This window comes from Anoplolepis gracilipes, chromosome 4 (assembly GCF_047496725.1).
Source record: "Anoplolepis gracilipes chromosome 4, ASM4749672v1, whole genome shotgun sequence".
NCBI classification, from domain to species: Eukaryota; Metazoa; Arthropoda; class Insecta; order Hymenoptera; family Formicidae; genus Anoplolepis; species Anoplolepis gracilipes.
The window spans coordinates 6,203,916-6,216,532 of NC_132973.1; the positions used below are offsets into that span (position 1 = coordinate 6,203,916).

Consider the following 12,617-nt stretch of genomic DNA (forward strand, 5'->3'; position numbering starts at 1 on the left):
CCCGATGAGCTCTCTCCTCTCTCGCATTTCACAACGAGGAGTCACATACAGAATCTTTTTCTTTTACTTCTCCCTCGCGGACTTCGCGCATCAGTCTTGTTTCCTTCGGAGTTGTTACCGGAGTAACGTCGACAAAGAAAGGAGAAATATTCGTGCTTCCATGACGGTGGGTCCATTGTCTCTCGTATTTCCATCGCGATGTGCGCTGGGCGTGGCGGCTTTCAGGATCAGGATATCGCGCCCTCGCTCGCCTTCTTCTTTCCGGCTCGCTCGTAACCCCTCGTTTAACCCCCGCTGCACTCGCATTTTATTGTCAGGTCACGGTACTCGCTTAGATTACATCGGTAATCCACATTTTCATAGCAGAGATAAATATAAATGTGTAGGAGAATAAAATTTCTCTATTTGAACATAAATATTAAAGGCTTGGGTTGTAAGATAAAAATGCGAAACATTTCTGTAATAATAATTTTTAAGAACGCGGGCGGGGGAGGGGGGGGGGGGCGGGGGGGAGCGGGGAAGGGTTGGTTCATAACCGCGATATTATCGAATTTGCATTAATTCCACACCGCGTGCACAAATGTTTCTCTTTTATTTTAAACGGTCTTTTGCAGCTACATATTTTCCCAAGTTCCAGCAACTTTGATTAACGATAACGCTTGCAACATAGCATAAAGTATCCGGCGCGTAATTAAGCTCGACTTACACGTTAACGTTCCAGACGCGCCACCGGCACTCCTATACTCGTTCATTGAGCAGACACTCCAGCCCGGGCCCGCCGTATCCTTAAAATGTTCCGCCGCAGGAAATCCTACACCACAGGTATCATGGGCGTTGGATGGTTTTCCCTTACCGACTAATGGAAGGTAAGTTCGTCCCTTAATTCTCTCTCTCTCTCTCTCTCTCTCTCTCTGAAATAGCCTACATTTTTGCTGATATTCCGCGTGATCATTTTCGGGACTTAATACATCTCACAATTCGTCGGTGTAACTATAATGATTCTGCAAAAAAGGAAAGAGAAAAGTAGAAAGAAAGAAACGATATCACGATGTGATTTTATCCGTATAATATTGAGTTCCGTGTAATAACATTGAGTTATATCAATTACGATATCAAATATACGAGATATTTTATATTTTCTTTATATTTTGTTATTATTACGTGACGTTATTATCGACGATATCAATAGTACTCGGAAAGTCAAAGTATGAAATTGAGACCGACGTTCTTGAAATAAATGCACCATCTAGCATACAAGATGCTCTAAACGTCACTGCTATCGTAACTGAATCATAATTCCTGATCATTCGGTGTTATTCGCGATCATCTTGATAAGCGTGAGCAATTCCGCGTGTAATGTCCCAGGCAGAAACGAGAATATTTATCGCGTGTGGATGACGTATATATTGACCATGCCGTTAGATACGTCTATGCGCGAGCCTCACATGTAATTTAACGACTGATCGGTATAAAGGATCCATCATCTATATATATCGTTTTATTACCGCGTTATTTCTAGTCCGTCGTTCGTATCCCTTCGCTCGCTAGCGGACGCAGTTTCATGTGGCTATAGTTTTATCCTCGGCAAATCGAGATGGAATCTAGACAAATTCTAAACGATAATGCACAATGATCGGAGGTCGGAAATGTATCGCGGGATTCATAAGATCGCGTCGTTTTGAGAGCTGACGCGTCAAATCAACAATAAATAGGAACATAAAACGCTTCTCTGAAAAATCGATCTTTTCTCCATCACGCTTTTTATTACGTAACACACCCTATTGTGCTAGAAATATTATTACTGTAACTGTGTGTGTGTTTTACATAATATTTTTTTTTTTCAAACTATTGGTATCAAAATTGAATTTTCTCTTCCTATTGATGAATACGACAAATTATTGTAAATGTACTGTTACTGCGTAAATTGATTTTAAAATAAAAAATAAAACTCATTGATTGTTACGCAAGATTTGTTATTGGTCAATACGTAACGGTACACGGCGACGTCATATCCCATGTCAATATAAGCCACGTTATGGTGGAGGACGGAGGGGAATATTCCTGCACCGCCGAAAATCGCGCGGGAAAAATGACACATGCTGCGCGACTGAATGTTTATGGTACGTACTTTCGCTAATTATATTCTCATATGTAATGTAACGTGATAAAATTATAAATAACATTAATTTTACATGATTACTCTAAAGCTGATCATACATATATAACGAGCCTCTTTTCAATTTTTCATAATACCGCATCCATAAATGATGGATTATCGTTGATGCACAGCTAATGCTCACATATAAACTATAATATATTATTGTATTATATTTCTACTGAAAAATGAGAATTTAATGATCCATTATTATATTACATGATTATAAATTAAAGCAAGAGGTAAAAATTTAATGTTTTATATTCTAGAAGAGGAAAATATGTTAAAAAAATAAAATTATATTTTATTACGGTAAAAAATTGAATGAAATAATGATATTTTTCGAAGTCAGTCGTTATCGATTCTATCAAAGTTTTCCATTAAAGCTCAAAACTTTAAATATATAAATAAGAAAATTTCTCGTCTAGGACTTCCATACATACGTCTGATCCCGAAAGTCACTGCCGTCGCCGGCGAGACTCTCCGTTTGAAATGTCCCGTGGCTGGATATCCGATCGAGGAGATCAAGTGGGAGAAGTCGAGTCGCGAGTTACCGGATAACCTGCGTCAGAAGGTACTTCCGGACGGCACCCTGATGATCAGCAGCGTGCAGAAAAATGGCGACCCCGGCGTGTACACCTGTTGGGCCAGGAACAAGCAGGGTCACAGCGCCAGAAGATCCGGAGACGTCGCAGTGATCGGTAAGGCATATCATTTCCGATTTCCTACGATAACGAATTGTCGCAGATGGACCATTCGGAACGGAAGACGATTGGGTGGCGGATGCCATGAGAAGACTATGAGAAGCGATTCATGAGGTCGGCAAGACAAATTCGAGCATTATCGAATGACTAATCAAAAGACGAGGAGGAAAGATGAAAGTGACGCACCGGACCGGGCGCAGGAGCGGTAGAGATAATTTCTAGGATCGCACACAAGGGGAGATGCCAGACACACGCCATGTGTTAGCGATTGCCGTCTATGTATTGTACGTGCGCTCACGAGCTCTCTCGTTGTTATTATTCCAGTTCCCCCCAAAATTAGCCCGTTCACGGCAGATCGCGATTTGCACCTCGGCGAGCGTACCACCCTGACGTGCTCGGTGACTAGAGGCGATCAGCCGCTGTCCATCACGTGGCTCAAAGACGGACGCTCGATGGGACCGTCGGAGCGCGTCACTGTCACCAATGTGGACCAGTACAATAGCATACTGATGATTGAAAGTTTATCTCCAGATCACAACGGCAACTACTCGTGCGTGGCCCGTAATGTGGCCGCAGAGGTATCGCACACGCAGCGGCTTGTGGTTCATGGTAATCCTCCTCTAGGCCCCCTACAATTTGCCCGACGACCGCCTGACAGCCCGAGTTTTGCGTGTGCGTGTGCGTGTGCGTGTGCGTTGCGTGCGTGCGTGCGAATCACGTCGGTCGGTTTCGGAAATGGATCGCGCGTGTAAGAGCTGCATGTGGAAATGTTATGTCGTTGTCGTAAACGGCAACGTTGTTAGGTTACATTTTGATTCGCGGGAATGCGAGATATCGCATAGAGTTGTCGTAAACAGTTTCATTTAATGCGAAGAAGAGTAATCAAATTTAATTAAATCCGACGATGCTTTCCTAAGCGATCCAAGACGATGACCTCGCCGACCTTTCGTCACCAAGGAACGTAGAGACTTGGTGATTTGTAATTAAAGATTGCTCACGCTTAGCGTGACTCTTCCTTATGCACGATACCCGCTTCTACCTCTCCCCCACGTCCTCGAAGGGAAGTCGCACTTCGGCTTCTCGAGAGCGACGCCGCGCGTTTCCTCCTGCATCTAATTGTATCTAAATAGTAATCTATCTCATTCGCGTTGCATTTTTAATTTTGCAAAAGTCGAGCAAAATGTGAAGAATTTTTTTTAAAAGCTTATATTTGAGATATGCAATTGATAAGTAAATATCTTGAAGGAAACGACGCGGTAGCTTCGGAAACATGAACGAACGCTCGCTCTTATATTGGAAAGAATCGGATGCTGCGTGCAAGTGTGCGATGTCAATTTAAGTGTATAAGGTGTGAGGGCGTCAGGGGCAGGTCCGCGGCGGGGCCACCCTCTCTCTCCTCTACATTGCTACGTTACTATACTGCCTCTATTGTACATATTCTACATATATACATATTATATTCTATATATATATATCTATACATATACATGGACGTACCACTGTTTATATGAGAAGCGGAAGGAACAAAAGCGAAAAAAAAAAAATATATATATATACACATACCGTAAACTTATATATATATATATATTCATATATATATACATATACTTACATATATATATATATATATGAAAAAAGAACACATATACCTGGTATTACAAGGTTCTTGCGTTTTTTGGTGCCATCTTTTTCTTGCTCTCACGTATGGTTCTCTCTTCTCTCTTGACCTTTTCCAGTACCCCCTATTATTGAGCCATTTACGTTCCAAGAGGGACTATCCGAGGGGATGCGGACGCGGACGGTGTGCGGGGTCGCGGCGGGAGATCCACCCCTAACCATATCCTGGCTGAAAGACGGCCAAAATCCCTTTCCTTTACCGCCGAATCTGGCCTCCGTCGCAAACGTCTCCCAACTGGATTCCTACTCGAGTCTCCTCAGTATAACGAATCTTGCGGCCGAGCACTCCGGCGACTATACCTGCGTCGCCGCGAACCCCGCCGCCGAGGTCAGGTACACGGCCAAGCTACAGGTAAAAGGTAACTAGATGATCGCCGACCTTTGTCCTAGTTCCTAATAATTGCCTTGCCAATCCTAATAATTGTTTCATCCCGGATCTAAAATTTAAATTATTAAATTATTAATTTTAGATCTCTAATTCGTATTCTTGCCAAATTTATAAAGGAATTTTTTATAAAATTCTTTACATATATGTTAAGTTCTTAATATTTACAAATGTGTGTGAGCATTAGTTTAAAGCGTAAAATATTAAAAAAAAAAGGTATATATATATATATATATATATATATATATATATATATATATACATATACACACACACAATTTAAATAATAAAATAATTATTCGTAAATTTGAATCATCAAATATAATATATTATATACGTCGAGAAAAGTTGTTAAAACAAATTTTCAATGATTTTGTATTAGATATTCGTAACGAGACGCAAAGTTTCGAGATTTCGGGGTCAAACGTCATCCTGCGAACATCCATTCCACAACTCCTTGTCAACCGCTCTCCAGTCTCAGTCGCTATTTCATCATCCATCGCCATCGACATATCACCGCGCTTATTAACTCGGTTCCCGCTTCACCATAGTTCATCATAGCTGTGTTCTCGCCAGGATGTGACATTTAGAGAGACTATAGTCCACGTTGGCCACGGCTTAAAGACGATACCACCGTAATTCCGAACGACAGCATATTCACCCCCGGGCGAGATCACGATCGTTACGTACCTACCCTTGTCCCCCATCTCTCATTCTCTTCTACTTTGTTCCTTACCCTTATGAATTTATCCTTAAAAAATCCATTCGAGACCTTCCTTTTGAACCCAGACACAGTGTGTATTACATTTGCGTTGCTTTGGCTCTCTGGGAATGCGTCGGTATCTCGTGGACCCCCGAGGTTTGCTTGACTTGACCGAATAATAAAGGTAACAGTTTGCACCTTTCCTTATTTTTTACTCGTTTCAACAACAACTACAACAACAACAGCAACAACTGCAGCTACAATAAATGAAAATGAAAAAGATTTTTTCTGGCCTGAGATGCGTGCGTGCGTGTGAGCATCGATATTTTTATTCGGCATGATCTCTCTTTACGTAGCTGTAGATCACTTTGCCTGCACACACATTCTTTACGTGTAAATATATATATATCTCTCTGTATATGTGTATGTTTATAAAATTATATTCAATTATCTACATATACCTCTATATATATATAAAGTATCTTGATCACCCGAGTGCGAGCACGTGCCACTACGCTCACGACCAATCTTCACCGACCTTTGCGCTGGCTCTTTGGGCTCGTTGGAAGACAATTTTTATTCACTTCTGCATGTCTTCTCACCATCTCTATCTATCTATCTATCTATCTATCTATTTCTGTCTTTCTCACACACTCTCTCTTTCTCTTTCTGTCTGTCTCTCTTTCTCATTTTTATATTTCTTTTATTGTAACGAGACGAGGATGCCGAACGCTCGCATCACAACTGATTTGCAAGCTCTCTTTTGCGTAAAAATGGACAAACAATTCTACAAAAGTAATTAAAAGATAAACACTCGCCGAGCGATTAATGAAGCTTTAAATTTTCCAAAATAGATTTAAAGAATTCAAATTCGAGCGTCAAATACATCCTCTGCTTCGTTAACGATTTGTAATGTAGGCTAGTAGTACATATATTATTAATTAAATTCGTACTTTATCGAACTAGTCGTTAGACGCGGGTACTTATATATACATATATATTGTTATTATTATTATTGTTATCATTATTATTATTCGCCTCCTTCACGAGGTCCGCACCTAAACATATCCCGCCCTTGCGTACCTCTTTCCAAGAGTTCTACTTGTTTCACACGCCATCGTTTGGGCTCGAGTATATTTGTATACTCACGTTACATATATATTATATACATATACGTCTATATATCTATATCTATCTATCTATATATATTATATATTGTCGCACGCGATCGATGCGTGGCCGATATTTTGCCGTCTTGTAAAACGTTGAAAACTCCCACTCACAGTATCTCGCTTGTGCAGCGTTTTTTTCACCACAGTAAGAAGTAGAACCTTGCCAAACAATACACCTAATCGTACAAAAACCAACCCCTACGAGACTTTGTCGACAAATCGATGCGCGACGCAAAATCTCGCGCCTGGTCGAGAAACTTTGACGACCAAGCATTCGTCTTACTTTTTTTCTTGTTTTTTTTTTTTTACGAGCTAAGAGCTGTATACGTACCATTGTATCGCGCGCTATATCATAGAAACGCCTTCGTTTCGTTGTCCTTGTTGGTAGCTCCTAGGAGAGTTAACGTTGCAGATAATAGATGATCGATTGCCCTTGTCCCTTGTCACTTTCCTTGTTACCCTGTTGCCGTGTTGAACATAGAGGTGAATTGTCTGCTGCTGCCTGGCGTGCGAATGACACGAGACTTTATATATATATATATATATATCAATTGACACCCGCGAAATACGCCTCGCATCGATTCATGAACCCTATGATTCTCCAACTCTACCCTACCCATATACTTACCTTCATTCTCACTGGTATCTTCTCTCAGTATCTTTATCAGTTTCTTCATCATGCAAATAGCCGCGTACGTCGCGTCAAAAGCACGGAAATTTGAGAACTGCAAGTGTCGAACTGAACGAAAGTAGCGTACATTTCAAAAGATCAAAAGAACATTCTAGAGCTTTACACGCGAGACTATTTCTTTGTGTGTACATCTCTCTTTTTCTCTTTCTCTCTTTCATATCTATTTTATCGGTTTGTTTGAGATTCAATCTCTTTGACGACGCGTGTAGAGTCGCGCGTTGAAAGCGACACGAGCTCACGTAGCTCCCTTTCGTTCGCGCCGCGCTTTTTTACGATTCTCCATCTATCATGAAAACGTACCTGTCTCTAAATCGCTAACGACCAGTAAAGCAAAACATAATAAGTTGAACGTTGGCACTCGATGACGGATTTGTGTAAAGCGGGTCTCTCTGACGTTGCAGTGCCGCCCAGATGGATCGTGGAGCCGATCGACGTAAGCGTCGAGAGGAACCGTCACGTCGCTCTGCACTGCCAAGCGCAGGGCGTCCCGACGCCGACGATTGTCTGGAAGAAAGCTACCGGTGAGATAAATAAAGCAACTTTAATATATTTACGGAGTAATTTTATTTCAACATATTTTTTTGTCAAACTATCCCTTTTTTTTTTTTTTTTTTTTTTTTTTTTTTTTTTTTTTTAACGTAAACTGAATATGATAGTTGACATTCATGCGGTACACTCTTTAACAGGAGGCAAAGCCGGTGATTACGAGGAGTTGCGTGAAAGAACGTATACTAAAATCCTCAGCAATGGCACGCTGTTGCTGCAACATGTGAAAGAAGACAGAGAAGGTTTCTATCTATGCCACGCGAGTAACGGCATAGGAAGCGGTTTAGGAAAGGTCGTGCAATTAAAAGTCAATTGTGAGTAACGTGTTTAATTCGCGTTTTGCAATGAAATTCTTGTCAAAAAACATATGTTTAACGCTATATAAATAATACAAACAAATCCTCTATCTTATCATTCACATTTACCATTCAGTTTTTTCTGTGCTATTTTTTTTTTTATAGCATCTCCATATTTCGCGGCACCGTCGCGGCTCGTAACCGTAAAGAAAGGAGACACGGCGACGTTACACTGTGAGGTACACGGCGATAAGCCGGTTACCGTTATCTGGCTGAAAGGCGGCAAAATCGAGCTTAATCCGTCGACGAATTACCGGTAAGTCGAGATTAACTATACGTAGTATAATCATTGAAAGAAGCTCCCGGACGCGATAAATCAATACGCGATGAATTAACTAAAATGCACGGCGCAAAATCTCTGCCTCTCTACGATTCTCGTTAAATTATCGTGTCTCGTTCAGTGTGCCACGTTTATTGCGAACCGCGCGTTATTTTCGATAAATCGATCGCGTCGAGCGGAATTTAGCAAATGAAATATGACAGTTATACCTATAAGGTATTAATAATGCATATCTCGGATTGATAATAGAGAAGGCACGTGAAATGTATCCACTTGAAAAATGCAGGCGCGCCATATATCCAATTGAAAGGGTCAAATATAATTCGTTTATCCGTTTATTAAGGGAATACCGAAATGTGTTGTCCAAAGAGAGTGTTGTAAAATATTAGCGTGTCACTTCTGTATGATGCGACATTACATGAATATTTCATAGTTATGCCTCTCACACAGAGTTTTTAATGGACTTTTATAAATTCGCTATAAAGCGCCGCAGTGAAACAGGAAGTAACGCCGGATGGCATCATCGCGCAGTTGCAAATCTCATCGGCGGAAGCCGCCGACAGCGGTGCGTATTTTTGCCAGGCGAACAATCTTTACGGCCGCGATCAGCAGTTGGTGCAACTCCTCGTGCAAGGTGCGATATAGGTTTTGTAGGTCAATATAGCCCCGATATAGAATAATTGAATTCCAAATGTAATATTCTTGCGCTATGCGCATATATATCGACACATGAGTGCATTAATATCGAATTCCGCACGTTTTAGAGCCACCACAACCACCGAACGCCCTAGAAACTGCCATGGTTGCGAGCCGTAGCATTAATGTTAAGTGGCAACATAAGTCGCAGGACACTAGCGAGGTCACCAAGTATATTCTTCAGTACAAAGAGGGCGAAGGTAAATTATTATTCACAAAATAAAATAAGATATGTGAAATACAGTTTTTCTAAGTAATCATAATTTTTAATCATAATTTTATTAAAAATTAGTCTGTTGGAAATTGTAATTTGTTTATCCAAGTAACACCATGTGTGTATAAAAAAATAATCCTAACATCAACAAATATATAATTTTACTCTTCTTTATATTCTATCAATGTAATGTTTTAAAATTTACTTTTCATTCTGATCATCTGATGTAAGAGAATGTATTTTTTTCAATTTATTATTATCTTTAAATAAAATCTTGAAATCGAAACTGCTAGGTGGAATGTGGCAGCAACAAGAATTTACCGGACCACCTTTACCGTATGCTGCATTAATCGATGACCTGAAACCAGCCACGAGATATACCATACGCGTGATAGCGGAAGGTCCAGCGGGTCGATCTGTCCCTTCGGCGGAACTCGTCGTCAGGACGGAACCGCAGAGACCAGCTGGTCCGCCGATGAATCTCGCAGCTCGAGCTCTTTCCTCGTCCGAGATTCTCGTTAGTTGGTCACCGCCATTGCCGGAACTTCGTCACGGTGACATACAAGGTTTCAACGTCGGTTACAGAGAAACGAGGTAATTTATTTAAGAAAACTTAATTTTTGAGTGTAAAATATACAAAATAAATATATATTAAATATATATTAAAGTTTATTATACACCTATAATTAATAAGTTATAAATTTTTAATAATATATATAGTTGGATATCGATTAAAATTATATTTAAAATTGAACGCTTGATAGACTGTGTAATTATATTTAAGAAAAATTAATAAGTGAATGTGCAAAGAATTATGAATAAATACCTTAGCGGAAGAGAATAAGCAGCATATTCTTATTTCAGCTCAAACAATCCATCGTACAACTTCAGCTCCGTATCAGGTGATGGCGAGGAAGGTGGCGGGGAGCTTCGACTTACAGGTCTCAGGGCTTACACTAGATACACTTTAGTCGTTCAAGCTTACAATCAGGTTGGGCCAGGACCTTTGTGCGAACCACTGTTGACGCAGACGTTGGAAGACGGTATTATGAATTTTTTGAAAAATTTTTATTCTCTTGTTTATATTTTTTCTTCTCGATTATTTCTGAGATAGTTTTCTAAGACAATCATTTAAAAACGATTGTTTACAGTTCCCAGCATGCCACCAGACGATGTGAGATGCGCGGCGCTCACTTCTCAATCTTTGCAAGTGTCCTGGCAACCTCCATCCAACTCGCACAGCAACGGCATTATTCAAGGCTATAAATTGAATTACGAACCAATTTTGGCGGACGCGTGGCGAGGAGTAGATGAGATGGAGGTGATTATTTTTTCAAATTAATCATTTGTTTCTTGCATGTTCTCTTAATCGTAATTAATTAGTTAATTTCCTGATTAGGTTCGTAAAACGAGCGCTCTAACGACGGTTCTAACTGGACTTAGGCGGTACACCAATTACACTATCCAGGTTTTAGCTTTTACCAGAATCGGCGACGGTGTGCCCTCCACAACAATTTACTGTCAGACGGAGGAAGACGGTGATCTAACATTTAACATTTCAAAATAATTTCTTTTGATAAAACTTATATAAATATTTTCCTCGTTTTTAATTTAGTGCCAGGTAGCCCAGCTGATATCAAAGTCGTCGTGAGCTCGCCGCAAGCTCTTTTTATCTCATGGTTACCTCCACTCGAGCCGAATGGAATTATTACAAAATACAACCTTTACACAAGGTAAAAATAAAACAAAATCTTTTATACAGAAAAAGAATAAAACAGAATTTGCATCTCGTTTCATATATCTATATGAGATCTTGGCTGAGATCTTACTATTTAATATTTTATATAAAATTTAATTTTTATTTTTTCTTTTATCAAGTTCTTAAAGATAATAAAAAAAAAATTCTGCAGAGTTGTTGACGGACGAGAGGAACTTAATCACGGCAAGAAGACGTTACCTGCCACAAGCACATATTTCGAGGCGACCGAGTTGCAGCAACACGTAGAGTATCAATTCTGGGTAACCGGTAGTACCCGGATGGGCGAAGGTCAGAGTTCGAGGGTGACGGCGCAGGTACCGACGAATCGAGTACCAGCCAGGATCACGTCCTTCGGCGGACACGTGGTGCGCCCGTGGCGAAGTTCGGCCACGTTGGCGTGTAACGCGGTCGGGGATCCGACGAGAGAATGGTACAAGGGTACCACGGAGCAGATTCGCACCGATTCTGCCAGAAATATGCAAATTTTGACGACCGGAGAGCTCGTGTTGTCGAATCTTCAGTCGCAGGACAGCGGGAATTACACCTGTCAAGTGGAGAACTCTCAAGGCAGCGACAAGCTGCATTACACTCTCACGGTGCAAGGTAATCATCTTTTGCAATTAATCACTTCTCTATTTTTATTTCATGTTTATATTTTAATGAGCAACAACATTATAAGAGAATATCTATGTACAATATTATAACATTAAAATGATTATTTATCTATCAACTCGATATTATTATGATGATCATAATATATAATGAATATAATGTTATTATGATGAAATTATAATATGCCAATATATTGTTAAATTGATTTTAATAATAGCTGATCGCACACGTTAAATTAATTTGCTACATAGATTCTAATTTAACAACTATAGCAGAATATTGATGCAGTTTAGAATAACATCATCGACTGTTGCAGTTCCGCCCAGCGCTCCAGTATTATATGTAACTAGCTCCACGTCGAGTAGTGTGTTATTGCATTGGAAATCTGAGCATAACGGTGGTGCGCCGTTAACGGGTTACACATTGTATTATCGAACTACTCACGGTACTCTCGATGAGTTACAATTATCTCGCCACGCTACCAACCACGAATTGAAGGTAAATTTGCTCGAAATCGGAGAATATTTGAAATATATTTGAATATTGATGAAGTTAATAACAATTATAATAAAGTACGATTAATTAGTACCTACGTGTTTAAAGCGAGTTACTTGTCATTGAATTAAAATTAAATTTATCAAAAACAATGGAAAGAAACAATTGCAAT

The 12,617-nt window shown here is 40.0% G+C and overlaps 1 protein-coding gene across 9 annotated transcripts in view; it reads left to right on the forward strand.

The window, feature by feature from the left end:
* Nucleotides 1-12,617, forward strand: part of Dscam2 (Down syndrome cell adhesion molecule 2) — an 85,742-nt gene that overhangs the window by 67,063 nt on the left and 6,062 nt on the right. For 7 of the 9 annotated variants that reach the window (XR_012046616.1, XR_012046617.1, XM_072891646.1 and 4 more), the window contains exons 8-23: nucleotides 722-866; nucleotides 1,969-2,120; nucleotides 2,584-2,856; nucleotides 4,596-4,895; nucleotides 7,889-8,008; nucleotides 8,174-8,347; nucleotides 8,495-8,645; nucleotides 9,155-9,303; nucleotides 9,434-9,565; nucleotides 9,873-10,173; nucleotides 10,444-10,622; nucleotides 10,731-10,900; nucleotides 10,979-11,117; nucleotides 11,195-11,312; nucleotides 11,490-11,941; nucleotides 12,267-12,448. Coding sequence is in view for 7 of the 9 variants with exons in the window: in XM_072891646.1 (XP_072747747.1) it covers nucleotides 722-866; nucleotides 1,969-2,120; nucleotides 2,584-2,856; nucleotides 4,596-4,895; nucleotides 7,889-8,008; nucleotides 8,174-8,347; nucleotides 8,495-8,645; nucleotides 9,155-9,303; nucleotides 9,434-9,565; nucleotides 9,873-10,173; nucleotides 10,444-10,622; nucleotides 10,731-10,900; nucleotides 10,979-11,117; nucleotides 11,195-11,312; nucleotides 11,490-11,941; nucleotides 12,267-12,448 (3,137 nt within the window). In the remaining 2 variants the exon portion in view is untranslated. Of the gene's footprint in view, nucleotides 1-721; nucleotides 867-1,968; nucleotides 2,121-2,583; nucleotides 2,857-3,183; nucleotides 3,469-4,595; nucleotides 4,896-7,888; nucleotides 8,009-8,173; nucleotides 8,348-8,494; nucleotides 8,646-9,154; nucleotides 9,304-9,433; nucleotides 9,566-9,872; nucleotides 10,174-10,443; nucleotides 10,623-10,730; nucleotides 10,901-10,978; nucleotides 11,118-11,194; nucleotides 11,313-11,489; nucleotides 11,942-12,266; nucleotides 12,449-12,617 lie in introns of all 9 variants that reach the window. The other 2 variants (XM_072891647.1, XM_072891652.1) reach the window with 1 other exon arrangement.